This window comes from Panthera leo, chromosome B4 (genome assembly GCF_018350215.1).
Source record: "Panthera leo isolate Ple1 chromosome B4, P.leo_Ple1_pat1.1, whole genome shotgun sequence".
Lineage (NCBI taxonomy): Eukaryota > Metazoa > Chordata > Mammalia > Carnivora > Felidae > Panthera > Panthera leo.
In genome coordinates this window covers 25,956,807-25,977,096 of record NC_056685.1, presented here as the reverse complement: position 1 = coordinate 25,977,096, position 20,290 = coordinate 25,956,807, and the positions used below count along the sequence as shown (strand labels likewise).

Below are 20,290 nucleotides of genomic sequence, written 5' to 3'. Positions count from 1 at the left end.
CCCTAATCTAGCCCTCAGTTTACCAAGTCTAACCTGCATCTATTCTCACCCCTCATTCATTCCACCACTGCCTACATTCTCAAAGAGAGCTTTTTCGACACTACAGATTCTAAAACATTAAGTTGGTTTTTCCAAAAGTGAGTGGTTTCTTTTCCAAATTTCCCTCAAAAGCGACATACCTTTGGCTGTGATGAAACAGGAGGAGTACTAATCAAAGGTTTGATAGGGACTGTGTTAGTTTGAGGTGTGCTTATTCTTGGAGACACATACGATCTTGGGGACGATGCATCAGAAGTTAAAGACATTGGAGACTGATTAGATGGCTGGGCTGTAAAAAAGTGAAGCAATTAATTTCAAAGAAACCAAAACCTCTGCAATGTATGTGAAGAGGTCTTTCCATCTCTTCACCGGCCCCCTGCCCCCCAAAGAGAACACTTAACACTTACCCGAGAAAGTCAAGAACCTGAAGTACTCACTGGGGCCACATGGACTACATTAGCCGCGGATTAGACAGGCACACCTAATGTGTGCCTCCCCTAACCCCTTTCTTAGGCTGGAGCAAGAAGGTAAGCCTGAACCTGTTCTTACATGGGAAGCCACCCTCACCATCCTTATTTCCTCTTTCTTATTCTACACGTAAGCCTGGCTATCCCCCTGTATCTCCTGCTTCATGAGGCTAACCAGAGGAATAGAAGTCTTTTCACTATTACATTTCAATTTCAGAACAAGTATTCCTGCTCAGTTTATCAATTTTTTGACCTGGGGTCGGGGGACAAGTCAAAGTGACCCTTTCACTTCTCTTTTTTCCTGTGTATGTCCCTCTCCATTGAATACCTCCACAGAGAAGAGAAATGGCTTATTCAAGACAAGACTTGAGCATTTCTGTATCCTCTGGTCAAAACCCATCTACCATCAAAGCTGAAACCAAACGTCAACTCTTAAAATACATTCAATGTCTCACAAAGATTGAGGGCATCAGTTTACATTTATCTTTGGAGTAAAATATTTCACTGGCAACTTAAATTCTGAACTAAATATATATTACAGGTTTAATGGCAATACTGCAAAACAAATGTCAAAGCTTGCCTCATCTCAGAAAGAATCAGTAAGTAAAAATACTGTATATACTGGTGTTAAAAAAAACCCAAATCATTATTATAGCTAACTTCTTCAAAGACTAAAGAAAAATTTGCTATGAAACCCTCCTCCAAGTTAATATGCAATTCTCGTGATACCTAAGAATATGAATACCTTGTGTAGAGAGCTGAGCAGCTTGAGAAATCAAAGAAGTTATGTTGAAAGCGGATGGTCCAGCAGTAAGAAACTTATGAATTATAGACTGCAATGAGGCTTGTGTCACAGCTGCTGTAAGAACTAAAAACATATTATACCTTAAATTAAAATAAAAACACAGAAGCATTTATGGCATTAGTAGTAACTTGAAAACTCAAAAGAACCCACAGAAAACTACAGTGTTTCAAACTTAGAACTCTAGAAGATAGGAGTAATAAAATGGATCTAGAAATGTGAAATGACAAGACAGAGGAAAAGAAACTTAATCAGTTTATAGCAAAGGAAAACAGTAGTTTCCTTCACACTAAAATTTAGGTGTTCAGTTAAAGAAACTCCTCCAAGACTTGATAAAAACAGTAAAGCATGTTCCCGGGAATTTGATTATATAACCAGAAACCTGTTCATCCACTGCTAAAGTGCTCAGTATGTTACTTGGAATTAACTGGATAAATAAATGGTAGCTATATCATGCAAATGCTTTATTAGACAAGCTGACCATTCAAATCCTGCACTGATACTCCAACAATCTTTTAAAGGCAGACATTAAAAAGCTAGGTAATTTAGGAATACCATGTATTTTCGACATACAAGATTTTTTATTGTTGGCATTTTTTTACGCTATCATTTCTTCAAACTGTTGAAAAGCCCCACAATCCTTAATAACACAGTTACCTATCACACAATAAAATCAAAATACAGAAAAGTACAATAAAGACAGAAGATTATTGACCAACTGGCCTGAAATAGCTACATGTTTAAGATAAAGGAAGAAATTAACCACTTAACACTACTATTAAATATATTCTGGGACAACAATGGACACAAGTCAAAATTGACTATTCTAAACAGAAAATTTTTCAATGCCTTTAGGACTGTTTGAATGGTTTGTGAATTAAAACTACATCCATTTTTATTCAGACTTCTTTGAGGTGACTACCTAAATAAGTAGCATGCTGACAAGCAAAGTTGGAATACTGCAATTAACCAGAAAAACACGAAAAATGTTATTTCTCACCTCAAATTTTTTTCAAGTATTATAAGGAACTACCTGAATTCCTACTTTTATTAATTAGCTTAATATCTCAAATAATGTACTCCTATACAAGAGGTTTTTTTGAAATTCAAGAATTTTTTTGAAATTCTAGAATTCAAGTATTTTCATATCAGTTTTTGGAAATGCTGTTTTTACTTAAAAAAAAAAAAAAAAAAAAAAAAAACTCACCATACACATTACGCAAACACAGAACAGCTCATCTCCACTAACTACCAGGTACACAGCAAGTCTTAAATAATATACAGAAAAAATCCAAATATTGCTAATGCAATTACAATACCAAAGGCCTTGGATTATGGGGGATATAAATCCTAGCAAATGAAGTTCAAATGTGAATTTCAAAATGAAACAAAGACCAATGCAAATGAATTTTTAAAAAGTTTTGACTATGAAAATTTACCTTCATTTATTTTGGATATGTCCACATTAGAATTATTAAGTTGCAGTGTGGCTTGCAAAGCAGGAAGCAACTGTCTAAGAAGGTTTGGGTCCTGGAGTAATGGAGGTATTGGGGACTGTGGAACAGGAGAAACCGGGATTGCTGAAGCTGATGTTGGAGGTGCAGACGTGGGATTCAGTCCAGAGGCAGAAGATGTGGAAGGAGTTGTGCAAGAATGTGATACAGATTTGTCTCCTGGCGTAGACTCTGGGTAAAAAGGAGATAACAAGGCTGAAAAAAGTTACTTGAATAGAGAAAACTGGAACCGACAGCAAAAAAAACCAACTTTCCTGCGTCAAACACCTAACTCAAGTAACCTCATTTAATCTTTCCAAGGTAGCACAGAGGGGGCTCAGTAAATATTTGACTGATTAGAATAATGAGGGAGGGCATTTTTATATCCCAACTTCATAGGTGAGAAAACTAAAAAAGAGAGATTATGGAACTTGCTTGAAATCACAACACCTGGTATAAAGCAGTGATTCAACCACATTCATGTCTGATTCTGAAAGTACCATGCTGTTTACTGGTAATGCTGTTTCAAAAAGTTATGAATTAACTACACCGTTAAATAAGCTTCCATTAGGATAAACGGACAATGTAATTCTCCTGAACTTAATTTAAGATGAAAATGTTTATGACCACAGTAACAACCCTCCTAATAAACACAATGGCCTGAATACAAATCAAGATTGGCACCATGATGAGCACCTCCAGAATAGGGGAAGGACAGATGAATGAGGAGACTCCCTACTTTGAACTTTTAAACTTAACAATTGAGTTTTACGATTACATACTTTTAAAAACATTCATGGAAAATTATCATCATTTGAAAGCAGTCCATGCAAATTATGTATATAGATTCAACGTAATTGCAATCAAAACCCCAATAGCATTTTTAGCAGCATTTGACAAGATGATTCTATTAACTTACTTAAAAAAGACAAGGGCTGGTACAGCCACAAAATTCGTGAAGAAAAAGAACATAGCTAGTGAGACGTGTCCTGCCAGTATAAAAACTTACATGTAAAACCAATTTAAGGAAGATCAAGCTTCTGTATACATATTTAAGTCTTTAGAACTAGTAAAGGAAAATAGGAAAGTATCTTTGAGATCTAGATACAGAAAATTACAAAAAACAAACCAATTGCATTCAAAGTATTGATAACTGAAGTACTTTACCTAGAAATCAAGAAAGAAACCACATGATAGAAAAATGAACAGAAGACCTGAAATAAAAAGACATTTCACAGAAGGAACTTGAATGGCTTTAGAAAACACGGGGTAATCAACTTCACTGATATTCAGGAAAATGCAAATCAACAGGATATCCTTTTATGCTTACCAGATTGACAAAAATTTGAAAATCTGACAATATCAAATGTTGAAAAGGAGTAACAGGAACATTTCTGATGGACACTAAATTGATGTACCCACACTGCAGAATAATTGGGCATTATCTAGGAAATGTGGAGATGCACACACCTGATGACTCAGTAATTCCCTTTAGGAAGAATACCCTTAGAGAAACTGATGTATGTAAATTGGGAGAAATATTCAACAATATTTATAATAGTACTATGCTTGTTTTCATTTTAGCACAAAACTAGAAACAAACAATGTCTACCAACAGAAAGATGAACATAAACTATTTTCATATCATGGAATTTTACTAATACAGTAACTTTAATGGACGAAAAAATGAGTTAGAGGACACCTGGGTAAAAAACATTAAGACTCAACTATTCAAGATATTCATACACGCTCTTACAATACTGGCCTAAAGACTAAATATGAAGATTTGCTTAAGTATCTTTAGTTTCCCATACACACCCATTTCTTGAAGATGATTTTCAAGCTCATATATACATTGTACAACCCAAATTAAGACTATTACGAGGCATAAAAGTTTCAGGAATATTACACTGGTAGTAACTGTAAATCCTCATTTCCAATTCTCAGAACTAAACATTCTTTGATCTTCATGTCCCCAAAGAAGCTGGGAATTACTAGCAAACTTACTGAAAAGGGACTCCTCTATCAGCCTTTTTACACCACCACTGTAATAGTAAAACACAACCAGGGGCAATAGCTCTCTCAAGTATGGACCTCATAGCTGCTATAAATACATTTCAAGGCTATGCTGATCAACTACGACCAATTCATAAAGTATAAGACATTTTAATTTTTGTAAGGCACACATACTAAAGGAGGGTTATTAAGCCTAGCAGACCGCTTATCATGTCTAACCCTGCTGTTCTGGATTCACAAATATACAGAAACTTGAATGAAGTAAGGTTTTCTCTGTGAAAACATGCTGTCAGTTATTACATTTTCTGGGGTAAAGACTATAGTAACAGTTTTCTCCAGATCATATTCCACAAGGGTCAGCTTAGTCAACATATTGCTGAGGGGCAAATTTTTTTTTTTTTTAAGTTTGAGAGAGAGGGCCCATGAACAAGCACATGTGAGAGCGTGGGAGGCACAGGAAGAGAGGGGAGAGAGAATCCCAAGCAGACTCCAGGTCATTAGGGAGCCCAACAAGGGGCAGGATCTCACAACCCTGAGATCATGACCTGAGCTGAAATCTAGAGTAGGATCTTAAACCAACTAAGCCACCCAGGTACACCCCCCCTTAGGGCCATTCCTGGTTAATGTTTAAAGAATGTTTTTAATGTTTATTTGTTTTTGAGAAAGAGAGAGAGACACAAGGAGAGGCAGACACAGAATCCGAAGCAGGCTCCAGGCTCTGAGCTGTCAGCACAGAGCCTAAGGCGGGGCTCGAACTCGTGAACAGTGATATTATGACTAAAGAAGGTAAAAACGGTCTCCAACTGTATTTTGATGCTGTTAAATCTATCCAGACTTTAAAAAATCAACACAACTTAAAAACTTTTCAGTGTTACCCTTTAATCCAAGAAAAGGAAACACTCCCAAGATAGAAAACTAATACACATCACTATAAAGAAATAAAGTAACAAAACATAAATATCCTTACCTCCTAGTTTTAATGTTTATTTACCATAAGAATAAATTTCTTTTGAAGTTTTGTGGAAGATTACTGATGAGCAGTATAAAACTAGCTGGTACTACTAAATACCTATGAGACCCTTAAACAAGTAACATCTCGATCGAAAGGCCAGGATTTTTCTATTAAAAGGTTTGATTTTGAATATTAGTTTTCAACAAAATGCTGATCAGAATCATCTATAAAGCTGAAACAAAATTAAAACAAAACAAAACAAAACAAAAACCTAGATACTTGGACTCCACTCCTACTGAACCTGGGGAGGCCCAAGCATATGTTGAACTTGTGAGAATTCTATGGGTGATTCTGACATCCTTGCTGATTTTGAAAAAATAGAGAACTTCCGAGGTTCCTTTTAACTTTAAAAACCAAAGGAAACAAAAGCAAAACAAAATTAAAAAAGCATACCACAAACATACAGGAGTGAATAGAGTTAAGGATAAGATGCAAGACAGGGAAACTAAATCTTTTTTTTCAAGGCAGGTCTTCAGTATACGATTGTTTTTTTTAACTGAAGTATAATTGACATACAATACTGTATTAGTTTCAGGTGTTCAACAATCTTTATCCATATATATTGTGAAATGATCAATTACGAAATTATTTTTCTTGTGATGAGAACTTTCGAGATTGATTGTCTTGGCAACTTTCAAATATGCACAACTTTCAAATATTAACTGTATTAATAACTATAGTTGCCATGCTACACATTATTGTCCCCATGCTTCCATTTTATAACTGGAAGTTTATACCTTTTGACTTCCTTTACTCATTTCCCCCCTGGCAACCACCAATCTGGTCTCTGTATCTATAAGCTTGGTTTTATATTTTTAGATTCCTCATATAAATATTTCCATGCTATTTTTTTTTTTTTTTTTTTTTTTTTTATTTATTTTTGGGACAGAGAGAGACAGAGCATGAACGGGGGAGGGGCAGAGAGAGAGGGAGACACAGAATCGGAAACAGGCTCCAGGCTCCGAGCCATCAGCCCAGAGCCTGACGCAGGGCTCGAACTCACGGACCGTGAGATCGTGACCTGGCTGAAGTCGGACGCTTAACTGACTGCGCCACCCAGGCGCCCCTCCATGCTATTTTAAATAATAGCTCCACCCTAAGACACATACCCATGCAAACGCCCTTCCAAAGCATGTTACGTTATACATTTAAAATATTAGTTGCCTCAATCTACATGTATAACTGAAAATAATGGAGCTTATTAATATAAATATGCTACCCCAAAAGGCAGTCTTAGTTTTATCATTAAAATATCACAAAAGGTGGGGCGCCTGGGTGGCTCAGTCGGTTGAGCGTCCGACTTCAGCTCAGGTCATGATCTTGTGGTTCGTGAGTTTGGGCCCCATGTCGGGCTCTGTGCTAACAGCTCAGAGCCTGGAGCCTGCTTCTGACTCTGTCTCCCTCTCTCTCTGCTCCTCCCCCACTCGTGCTCTGTCTCTCTCTAAAATAAACATTAAAGGGGCGCCTGGGTGGCTCAGTCGGTTAGGCGGCCGACTTCGGCTCAGGTCATGATCTCGCGGCCCGTGAGTTCGAGCCCCGCGTCGGGCTCTGTGCTGACGGCTCAGAGCCTGGAGCCTGTTTCGGATTCTGTGTCTCCCTCTCTCTGACCCTCCCCCATTCATGCTCTGTCTCTCTCTGTCTCAAAAATAAATAAATGTTAAAAAAAAATTTCTAAAAAAAAAAAAAATAAATAAAAAATAAAAAAATAAAAAAAAATAAAATAAACATTAAAAAAAAATTTTTTTTAATATCACAAAAGGTATTAGTTGGGTACCTTTCCTCTGAGTTCTGACTGTCCTAACACAGATCTATCATATTACTCAGCATCTTCTATTATATAGTTTATTATCTTTATGTTTCCCTCCTACTAGAACTTGAACTCCTTCAAGAGAGGAATTTTGTTGTATTTACTTCTGTAGCCGTGGTACAAAAATAGGACTTGGCAACAAGGTGGCATCAACAAGTGTTTGTTGAATGGGTGCCTGATTCTGTCATTAAGGCCCAGGTCCACATACATGTGCTCTCCCTCTCCCTCTTAACCTCTAGGTGTAGAACTTATGATAATGGGGTGGAAAGCCTAAGGTCTCCAAACAGCCAATTAACGGCTTACTTTATGCTATTTTCAAAACAGGGATTAACAGTATACAGTCTTAGAGATAAATTTAACTTATTTAAACTTATTTTAAATAATCTTACATTCGGGCACCAGGCTGGCTCAGTCGTTAAGCATCGGACTTCGGTTCAGGTCATGATCTCACAGTTCATGAGTTTGAGTCCCACATGGTGTGAGCTCATGTTCCCCTTCAGGTAGAAGGAACACAAGCCCCACTTCTCTTTCTCTCTCTCTCTCCCTCTGCCCCTCCTGGGATTCTCTCTCGTGCGCACTCTCTCTGTGTCTCTCAAAAATATCTTATACTCAATCCCTTTTTTAAAAAAATATAAGAAATTATATTTGGAACAGTCATCAAGTATAGTTTTTTTTTTTCACTATTAATATATGAAATTTATTGTCAAATTGGTTTCCATACAACACCCAGTGCTCATCCCAAAAGGTGCCCTCCTCAATACCCATCACCCACCCTCCCCTCCCTCCCACCCCCCATCAACCCTCAGTTTGTTCTCAGTTTTTAACAGTCTCTTATGCTTTGGCTCTCTCCCACTCTAACCTTTTTTTTTTTTTTTTCCTTCCCCTCCCCCATGGGTTTCTGTTAAGTTTCTCAGGATCCACATAAGAGTGAAACCATATGGTATCTGTCTTTCTCTGTATGGCTTATTTCACTTAGCATCACACTCTCCAGTTCCATCCACGTTGCTACAAAGGGCCATATTTCGTTCTTTCTCTTTGCCACGTAGTACTCCATTGTGCATATAAACCACAATTTCTTTATCCATTCATCAGTTGATGGACATTTAGGCTCTTTCCATAATTTGGCTATTGTTGAGAGTGCTGCTATAAACATTGGGATACAAGTGCCCCTATGCATCAGTACTCCTGTATCCCTTGGCTAAATTCCTAGCAATGCTATTGCTGGGTCATAGGGTAGGTCTATTTTTAAAAACCTCCAAAATATAGTTTTTTCTATATAGACGTTTAATTTTCTTAAGTTTTATTTAAGTAATCTCTACACCTCATTTAGGGCTTGAACTTACAACCCTGAGATCAAGAATTGCAAGCTCTTCCAACTGAGCCAGCCAGGTACCCTCAGGTATTTAATTGTAATTAACATTTCTATGAGACCTTTTAATCTGGAATCTAATCTGTTAGGAAGTAAGGCTGATATACCTAATAACATGCTCATTACAAGTGTGTATCAAACATAAATAAAAACTATTTTGCATTACAAAGCCATTCCTATAGGCTTTCAGTTTTAAAGAATATCAGCCTGGTCTCATTCCTTTAAAAGCAAACTTTCCCAAGCATTCAAACCAACCTAGGTTCCTTTGAGCGTTTTTTTAGTCTCTTCCCAAAGCTGTTTTAAACTTAAATTAAGTCACTTTCCCATCTGATATTTCTATGATTTACAGATCTCTAACCAATTATTCCCTTTAATATGAGCCTTAAAATAAGTATGTTATCCTCTGATTTTAACTTCTGTATATATAGCATTGACAAAACCTTTTTCTTTCCTTTTATGCCTGTAAATATGAATTATTCATTTATATTTCCCACGCTTACCAGTAGGGGGCGAAACCTACTAAAGACTAAACTGCACATACAAATCACACAGAAATCTGTTACTACACTCTGAGTTGTTAAGGTTAAAAGTAACATTCACCTCTTCTAATTCTAGGCACCCATTCAAAATATCCAAGAGCATAAACCAAAGTCAAAATCTATTTCTGACCTACATTTTGCTGGTATGCCAAGTAATTCCTTTTTGAACTACACAGTAAGATCTAAACAGATACGGCACTTAAAGAGTAAAAGGTACTATATTGCATTTCTAAACATTAATCTCCTATGATGTCTGGACAGTTGCTGTAATGCCACTCCACCAGGACATGCAAACAAGTACAAACCACCGATGCAACAAGGGCAGTCTGTTTTGTCCTATTTTGTAGCAGTGGTGTGACACTGAAAATTACAACATGGAGAAGTTGCAAAGGAAACAAAGTATTCAAGCGTAGTAGAATAAGAAAACAAAACAAAACTGTAAAGTAGCTTGTTGACAGCAATATAATCTGTGACTTTCATTTATTTTTACTTTGATAACTCATGAATACTTTAAATCATCTATCCATCCACTAAGGTACTTAAGTATGGTGTTGATGTGAAATATATTAGGATATATTTTTGCAACTTGCTTTTTTATTCAACTGAGAAAATCTTTAGGCTAACAGATATAAAGGATAAACATTTTAAAACTTTTAACAGATTTTATTAAAATGACTCCTGCAATAACCAACTTATATATTCCCACCGATTGTGCTTCCCCACATTCAACTGTTAACTGTCACTAATCTTAAGGATGAAAAATCTCATTTTACTCTCCAATTTGTATTGACAAAGCTTTCTCTTGAAAATTTTTATGCTGTTAAAATACATACAATATAAAATTTACCACTTTAACCATTTCTAGGTTTACAATTCAGTGGCATTAAGTATATACATTGTTGTGCAATGTAAACATCACCACTATTCATCTCTAGAACTTTTCCATCTCTCCAAACAGAAATTCTGTAACCAATTAAACAAGGATTCCTCACCATCCTGCTCCCTGGAAGTCACTATTCTACTTTCTGTCTCTGAATTTGCTCACTCTGAGTACCACATAGAAGCGGAATCACAAGTATTTGTCCTTTTGGGTCTGGCTTATTTCACTTAGCATAAGGTCTTCAAGGTTCATCCATGTTGCAGCATGTGTCATAAATTCCTTCCTTTTTCAGGGTAACGCTGCATGTGTCACACATTTTGTTTATCCTGTTTCAGCTGATGGACACTTGGACTCTTTCCACCTTTTGGCTACTGTAAAGAATACTGGTAAGAACAACATCCATGTATTAATACCTGTTTGATTCCCTTTCACTTCTCTTGGCTATGTACCTAAGCACAGAATTGTCTGATCCTATGGTAATTCCAGGTTTTGTTTTTTTGAGGAAACACTGTATCCCAAAGGAGCTGCATCATTTTGCAATCTTACAGGAAATGTACATGGGGTCTAATTTTTTCCACATCCTCAAAAACACTTATTTTCATTGCTGTTTTTATAGTAGTCATCCTATGGGTGTGAACTATGTATTTCACCGTGCTGAATGGCTTTTCAGCTTACTGACTAGCCACTAGAACATCTTCCTTGGAGAAACATCTATTCGAATCCTTTGCCCATATTTGAACCAAGTTGTTTCATTTAATTGTTCAGTTACAGGATTTCATATATTCTGGACATTAATTCTGTATCAGACATATGATTTACAATTTACTTCCTCTCATTCTGTGGATTGTCTTTTCACTATAGAGTGTCCTCTGATGCACAAGTTTTTAATTTTGATGAAGTTCAATTTATTTTATTTTGCTGCCTGTGCTTTTTGTATCATAATTAAGAAATCACCACCAAATCCAATGTCCTAAAGATTTTCACCTGTTTTCTTCTGAGAGTTTTATAGTTTTAGCTCCTAGGTTTAAGGTCTCTGATCCATTAAGTTAATTTTTTATAACTGTAAGCCAAGGCTGGCAATTTTAAATTCCTCTTCTATAATTGCCTGTTCATATCCATTGCTCATTTGTCTTACGTGTTCAAATCTATCAACATTTTTTTCAAAGGCAAATGCATTTTGGGTCTTGATTTAAAAAGTCCTCCCCTACCTCTCAAATTAAAACTGTATTTTCTAATATTCTTTCATCACAGGTACTGCATTTCTCCTGCACCACTGTTCAAAGTGCCATCTTAGGTTGACTAACATCATTTTAAACTTATTGATTAAAACAGACTAAATTCTTCCACTAATGTATTCAGTTATTCAACAAAATTTGAGTAACTCTATGGCCAGTCTTATTAATTTTCATGAATAGTTATTAATCCCAAAAATTATTATAAAGCAAAGCAACTCAGGGCTGAAGGTGGCCCACTACAGCTGGTTAATGACCAACTTAAGTCTTCAGGTTCATTCAGGTTTCACACTGACTACAGACACCATCAAAACACAAAAGGGAAATTTATTCCAAGTGCCTAACTCACACTTCATGTTAATGAAGGACTAATCTCCCCTCCCATTAGATTAAGAGTGTGGAACCAAGTAAATGGTTAGATATGCTAATCTCCTAAAAGCTATCTTGTAAATCACTGAATAGATCTGCTTCTGTGGCCATTTTGCTTTACTTTTCAAGCTTATCTATGCTAATAAATCAAAACTCTAAATTACTAAATAAGAAACTTCATAATTAAGGTCATTAAACTCCTCTGGACTGGCAGTTATTTGGCCAAAGCAAAGGTCTCTTGCTCATTTTGTCATGTCACAAATCCAGAAGGGAGGGCAGAGTTAGGACCGATTTAGAATGGTCAATGGGGTACCAACCGATAAAAATCAAATTTTAGGTTTTTAAGCACATCACTATCTCTGTTACTTTGTTATACGGTTGTTCAGGAGAGTAATCTTGCCAGCAGATGTTCAAATGTTACCCTAGCAACAGATACAGATCTAAAGATACACGACCTTATTTCACTCTACTGAACACCAGGATTGTTCCCTAGAAAACGGGAGCTTCAGATTCTCCACACTCTGGCTTCTCAAGCAAGTATATGAATTTATCTTGGGCTCTTTTTCTCAAAAGGCACACTGGCATTTTGGCATCTAAATCTATTGCTGGTATCTTTTAATTAGATTCACAACAAATAGAGAATACTTTATTTCTGCAAATACATTTCTTAAAACATGACCACTGCAGGTGTTTCCCCAACCTTTACCACACTCATTACCCTTCTTTCAGGTATTTATCCATCTACAACAAATATTTACTGACTGCCTATTATTTTGTCAACAACTAGAGACAGAGCAGTGGTAAACAAAACAAAGACCTTGCTCTTGTATTACTTAATACAGCACCCTACCACTGATATCCCTAGATAGAGCTTAGCTATACTATCAGCACTTATTACCAAGAGTCCAAAGAGTCTGATCTTACCAGAACCATCAACCTCTCAATATAAATTTATTTGTTAGGGCAAATCCAAACAAGGAAATCACTGTATTGATGAGAAGAGTCAATAGGAAGCTTAACTTAAATAACATGGATGTCTCCATTGAGGAAAAAAAAAATATTTCAAATTAATGAGCAGTTCACAAATTTAGACTAAGTGCTAAACAATCCGAAAAGATCCAAACAGTCATATAAGAATATTGTCTTCAATTCGGAGGCAAGGAGTACCTGCAAAGATGATATGATTTTCCCTCTATCAATAGTCAATTCCAAAGTAATCAAGGTTCTTCCTAAAATACCTATGATTTGTCAGGAATTTTGAGTTACTGGACTCCAAATTAATATAGATTTGTGTCTTTCATTACCTACAGTTTTAATGGAAACAATGGCGAAGCTGCCTCTAACACCAGGTGGCAACATTCAGGCTCTTCTTAGCTAGGAGATACATCACCTTCCCGTATAATTATGTTTTAAGGAATAAACTAAATTGTATGATAAACACTTGGCCCCAAACCTGGTACACAGTTAATTTTTAATGATGTTTAAAAAGTTTGTCAGGAATGGTGCTTATAGCATGGAGGGAGAGGGCAGAAGGTGAAACAAGTTCAACATGCAATTAACATCTAACCCTAAACAGTTTAATTAAAGGAACTAAAATTAAAATGTGTAAGTGCTGTAATAAATAAAAGCACCTGATGTTTGGGAAACACAGAGACTGGGAGAGACATTGAAAACCCAACGACATTAGAGCTGGCTCTTAAAGAAAGAGTACTGAGTTCAACAGGATGGAATGGAAGAACAAACATGTCCTTCTTTTAAGCAAAGGCTCAAAACATGAAAGAATATAACATGCCCTAAGAAATGCACAAGTTTGCAAAAGATGAAATATGGGGAATGGTGGAGATCAAGCCAGTCAGACAGGCGGCAACCAGACTATCAAGTACTTGCTATGATCATCTTACTAAAAAGTATGGACTTTATCCTGTGGATAATGGAAAACTATTAGAAAATTTTAAACAAAGAAGTTAACACAATCCAACCTAAATTTTATGATGATGCCACCATAAGTCTGGGTAGAAGGAAGCAGAGCGGTTATCAGATAGTTATTTCAAAAGAGATGCCCTGAGTTTCAATAACGGTAGTAACAATAACCAGAGAAAGGATACACACACACACACACACACACACAAGATACAGAAGGCAGAATCCAGGATTTGTCAATAGACAGGTAAGGGTAGGTGCAGATGAACCTTGATGAAGAACAAGGAATAGCTGGGAGAATAGTGTAGTTACTCACTGAGAACCTAAGAATAAATTGTGGGGAAAGGGAGGAATCTGGGACACATATATGCAGTAGGAGTTAGAAATAAAGATTTGGGAGTCACCTTTGTAGACAAAGCAGCCACAAGAACAACTGTTCAGCAAAAGAGAACATGCTGAGCAAGAAAAAAAGAACAAACCACAGGAAAAGGCTGAACGATACCGATATTTAAGGAGGGCAAAGAGAATTAGTAAATTGAAGAGTGGCAGTATCCCAGAAGCTAAGGAAAGAAAGAATTTCAAAAGGGAGGTAAGAGCTAAGAAGTAAGTGTTAAATGAATGAGAGAGGAAATGAGACAAAGACTTTTTAAAGGCCACAGGATTTTAACTGACAGGATTTTAAAATAAAATTTCTGTGACCAAATAATCAAAATTATAAACCATTAACATCCTTTAGAAAGTTCTATCACATTAACAATTACTGCATTAATTCAGATTTCATCTCTCAAGAATTCTCTTCACCAACTTAATTCTGCATCAAGGTAAATAGGACTTACACGTATGAATTCTGGTACAAACCATCTTAGGGGATTCTGACATTTGGAACAACCTGCTTAAGGTTTAATGTATTAAAAAGACTATACGATCAAAGTCTGTGGCTTAATATGTAACCACTACTACAAGAGAAATTCAAGTAACATGCATAAAAGGAAACAAGAAGCAAAAGAAACCAAACTATGAGAACCCTTTGTCAACAAATTAATGTGAAATACCGAATCGGGTAATAGATTAAAAGCTTAAAGACTCATCAGATCCATGTAGCATCTCCCAAACTCATAGGACGTTTAAAAGTTTCTCAACAGTTACTGATGCTAATCTGCCAATTAGTCTGCTAATGGGTCTTGCCCATAATTTACTTCCTTAATGCCTTTTAATTGCCTTTATGTCTTAAAACGCGTTATTACGTGTGAAGTTTAGTAGAACTGTGGTCCACGCAGATATAATTATCTCATCGCTCTGCTTCTGTTGTGTGTTACCTCCCAAGTAGTTGTTGCCACAATTTTTCTCTTAAGTCTTTTAACAAGCTACGGTTATCAGCACTGAGTTGTATAAAAACACAATTTGGGTTGCAAAGTTTAACTTCTACTCTTCAGATTAAAGTTCTATTTCAGACATTAAGACTCTATCTTATGGCCCATGACACAGTTTTCTAATTCACAAATTAAAACCAATAGTTGCACGGTATGCAGAAATAACAAGCTTTAAAATGTCTATTCATATTATATTCATATTAAATTTTAATTAACAGAAAATTGAAACCATATCTGAACTAAACCATCATGACAATTATTACAAAAACTGAAAATTATACAAATATGAAGGGACAGTCCTTTGACTTTGAGAAGTTATTTAAACCATTACTGTTATAAATTAAGCACGTGACTTCAAAGTGTCAAAGGCAAAAAACAGTGCAAAAGCTTCATAATTAAAAATTAAAAGAAAAAGCTAAATATGGCTAACTCTAGACCTAAATCTATGCAGTAACATTCCAAAAGACTTTTAAAGAGTCTTATTCAAGCTAATGGAGATAATGTAATATAATCAAAAACTCAGAAACTATAGTTCAACGTGCATCATCTGGTAATAATGGCATACCTTTTCTTTCTGTTTTCTGTGCAGGGACAGAAGATGTGGGTGTAGGCAGTTTTGATAAAGTAGATGCTCCATTAGCATCAAATGATTTCTTTGGCTGGTGATCAGACTGTAGCGTAAATGGACTAGAAGGAAGAGTGCTTGGGGTAGCAGTTGGATGAACCACTGGTTTGATGGGGTGCTGTACTGGCGTAGAACTACTGTGAGTCTCTGCTCTTGGCAGTCTGTAGTCTCTGTCATTGTGTCTGCTTGTTTGAGACAAAATATTCTGTGGGAGCAAACTACTGGCATCACTGGAATGCTTGTCTTCCACTTTAGTTCACAGTTCGAAAAAAGAGATGTTGGAATGACGGAAGGGGGAAGAAAAAAGATTACGTTAGAATCCTGTCTTTAACATCAGCTAATTTAGCAACATACCTGTACTTGTATCTTGATATAAAACTGCAAGCCCAGTTAGTATCTGCAGTTTTACCACTAGCATATATAAAAATCCGAATACTGAAAGAGAGAAATTTTAGCTCAATTGTAATTAAGCATTAATCTATACTCAGACTTCAAGTGGGCTACTAGTTTCGGGCGATTCTTTAGAACCACACCACAGTTCACACAAAACATGGAAAAAATAAATATATGGAGTTATAACATTTTACTCAAATGAAAACCCTTTTAAATATTTTAAAATAGAAAAGGGAAATGGTCCATTCCTTTAAAATATGGACCACAGGTTCTAATAATTGAATTATCCACAGTGGTTCAACGGCAAAGGAATATCAGCTTTATTAGCCTGATTGTTCTGAATAGTAAAGTAGCTAACTAGTGGTCTCTAAAGTAGTTTGTGCTAGGGCTTAAATGACCTTATTTTGGGATGGCTGAATTTATGATGTACTGTGCTTTCAAAACATAAATCAGTTCATATTTTTAATAATGCTAATAATACCATTTAGTTATAAACTCAAGTTATAGATAATGCTACCTGAAAATACAAAGCCTACATCTGGCAGCACAGTCAGAAAATTCTACTCGCTATTTACCAGTTCTATTAAAAACATCTCCTTCCGATTTAAAGTCACAAAAATATTGAAACCTCAGAAATATTCTACTTCCAAAAAAGAGTACAAGGAAAATTTCAACAATCATGATAACAAAATTTGGATTTATCAAAAATTCTATAGCCAAAATTCTAATAGTCTAATTTATAACTAAAAAATTAAGCAACTTTCAAGTAGAGAAACATCTTAAGATTCAAGCACATATGCAATGATAACATTACCAAAGGATGCCCTCCCTGTTGAATATTTTAGTTTTTTTCCAATTCGTGGTTCCTCTGAGTCTAGAGATCAAGACAGTGCAAGAAGGAAGTATACTGAAACTACAAGTCAGTTTCCAAATCTTCAGTGCACAACTCCTACGTGTTATGCTAAACAACATGTACTGGGAACTGCCAAAAAAACCTTCAGTTGTACGAAAACACAGTCTTTTGACTTAATAAATGAAATTCAATGTTATAAGTTACACATATATTAACCTTAGCAAAAAAAAAAAAAAAAAAAAAAAAAAGAAATGAACACACAGATTGAGCTATCAGAGCAGAATACAAACATCTGTTGCATGATATTAACTCATCATTAAACCATCAACTTGCATGCAGCACATGAAACTTAAGAAATTTTGTTCTAGAATGTCTTCCTGGGAAGAATACCGCTACAATAGAAACTTTTCGGGACAGATAAAACAAATAACACCATGCCCAATTCCCCCTAATCATGTCACTTGATTACCAAGAACTTTTTTTTCCTGGACACCAACAAAAGTCCCTTTCAGTTCTGTATGACTGGAGTCAAAGTACAACAAGCAAATGCATTCAGATGAAAATTAAAGCTGATACTTCTTCACTTCTAAGCTTTAGGGAAAAAAATGGCAGCAGGATTACAGGAGCTAAGGAAGTAGCAGCTGCAACAACTTTCTATTATTCACAACTCTAGACAAAACACAGTTAACGCAATGACTCTGCTTGCACACCCCCCACAACAAAGACATTTGGCAAATGTCTGCAGACATTTTTGGTTGTCACGACTGGGGAGAGAGGAGGTGTGCTACTGGTACCCAGCAAGTAGAGGCCAGGCACAGTATACAGGTATGGAGGACGGCGTCCCACAACAAAGAATCTCCCAAGCCAAAATGTCATCGGTGCTACTGTTGAGAAACCCCAAATTAAGGTTTCTCTAAGCACAGAGCAATCATTCTATGAGGCACAGATTAAAGACAATGAAAACCTAGCAGCAATAATGTCAAATTAAAAATTTTATCCAGAAAGTTTTCAATGTCAAGTTCTGGATAACATTATTTGCTATAGTGCAAAAAACAAATCTATTTTCTACCTTGATGTCTTTACATATAAAACCTTTCAATCTTGCCCCGCCTCGCCCCACACATTTTATCGGCATTTATGAACTACAAAGCTTTAGGCCTTATCCTATATGAACACCAATGCACTGGACATATGGGAAAGTTGCCAACATTTTTTGGATAGACCAAGTTAAGCACTGAAATGGCATAATGACTTCATTACTACCACACCTAAGTACAAATCAGTTGATCAATTAAGGAAAAATAAAAGGAGAAAGTCAAGGTTTTTCTCAAACATTACTTAAAACTGAAAAGGTGTGACTCATGACTCTATTTCAACACAAAGTCAGACCTACTGACTCATCATTTGCACTTCGAGGAATTTGGCTGAGGAAGTAATAATAGGAATCGCAGCACTGTTGACATTAGGAAAAGGCAAAAAACCACCTAAGTATCTTATTTATATACGAGGGCACAACCAAAAATGGAAAACCATGCAGCCAATTTAACACATATGGATTTATAAACTGACAAAGAAACATTTCCTTGAAATACTAATTAACAAAAGAAAAGACTAAAAGCAGTAACATATCATCTCATATATATATATATATATATATATATATATATATATATATATATACACACACACACACATAAATATATGTAGTTTTTATAAACATTTGTAAGCATATAGAAAAAAAGTATAACCCCAAATGTTCCTGGCTGACGGAATTTAAAACTGACCCCTCTAATTTTTTAACAATAAACATGCCTCACTTGTGAAGTTATGAAAAAAAGGAAAAAACTATTTCATCTTTGAAAGAAAAAGATGCACACAATTTAAAAACTGATTTTATTTCCTTAAAGGTGGTTTATTAAAAAGACAAAAAAAATAACATTTTCACTTCCATCATTATTTGCATCAGATCTTTAACTACTTCTCTCATGTACTCTACCCTCAAGGGAGGAAAAGAGACTTAACTGATAAGAGTATTTTGTTTTGGAAAGAATAAAGCAGACACACTATGCTCTGTTTTCCTATCCAGGAACCATGAGCCACTGAGAGGCCTGCCCCAATACCTTAATAAAGTTATTATTTTTACACCCATGTGCCACTCCTTCTCCATACCTCCTAATATCCCTTTTTCTGCAGTTTGTTCGGAAGGCCCATAAGCAGGGTGCTATTTTTTTTTAACCTGGAAAGAAAACCCTTTATCTCATTTTTGATTGTTTGCCAGAAGTCAGTTACTTAAGGTAGTAAGTGAAATGGACCTAGAACCCAAGCCTTCTGTCTCAAAATAGTTTTAATTTTACTTCAGTACTTTAAGTCATTGTTTTCTGAGAATTAAGTACAATCTCACGAATATAAAAAAATTAAATGTTCCAAGGAATGTAAATTAAACATTCAGTGCTGAAGAACTGTTAACTATCTGTTTCACCTTAAAGTTTTTCCCATCAAAAAATCAGCATCCTCTGCTGAGACCAAACACATCCCCTACATAAGTTACAGGAGGAAGATTCAAATGCTTAAGTCCAAGAATTTCCAGAACACATCTTTTTAAGATTCTTCTCAAAATTTCAAATTTGACAAAGAGCCTAAAAATTCTACAGTGGCATTTAAATTCTATTCCAGGCAAGGGAAGCCACTGGGAATAGACTACCACTAGTAAAAAGCTTCAAATTCAAACTCAATTTGAATTAAGAAATAAAAGTATAGGACTCATACTGTCCCACTTAGACATAATCTGACCTCAAAAAATATTAAGGTATGCCCACATTATGGAGACGTTATACAGATCTAGGATTATGACAAAATCAGTATCCAGCTATGAGGATAAAAAAGTTACTCCCTGATAAACACAAAGCACCGATATTTGGATGTCACGATCTGTGTGTGGCCACAAATCAATAATTAGATGGAAACACTGAGTTTTGGAAGGGATTTCACTGTCCAGTTTAATAGGACACAATTCAGGAAAGGTGAAAAAACACAAAACTCCTGCCTTAAAAAGCAGTCAGTCCACATTATGAAATTTTATTTCTCACCAATTTGGCTGCATTATA

General features: G+C 35.8%; 1 protein-coding gene across 11 annotated transcripts in view; it reads right to left on the bottom strand.

Moving 5' to 3' along the window:
• The window catches only part of WAC (WW domain containing adaptor with coiled-coil), an 87,057-nt gene that overhangs the window by 10,984 nt on the left and 55,783 nt on the right, over positions 1-20,290 (bottom strand). For 7 of the 11 annotated variants that reach the window (XM_042945218.1, XM_042945212.1, XM_042945214.1 and 4 more), the window contains exons 7-10: positions 15,881-16,189; positions 2,748-3,017; positions 1,252-1,374; positions 180-328 (exon numbers count right to left, since the gene is read on the bottom strand). In XM_042945218.1, the coding sequence (XP_042801152.1) occupies positions 180-328; positions 1,252-1,374; positions 2,748-3,017; positions 15,881-16,189 (851 nt within the window). The remainder of the gene's footprint in view (positions 1-179; positions 329-1,251; positions 1,375-2,747; positions 3,018-15,880; positions 16,190-20,290) is intronic. The other 4 variants (XM_042945210.1, XM_042945211.1, XM_042945213.1 and 1 more) reach the window with 2 other exon arrangements.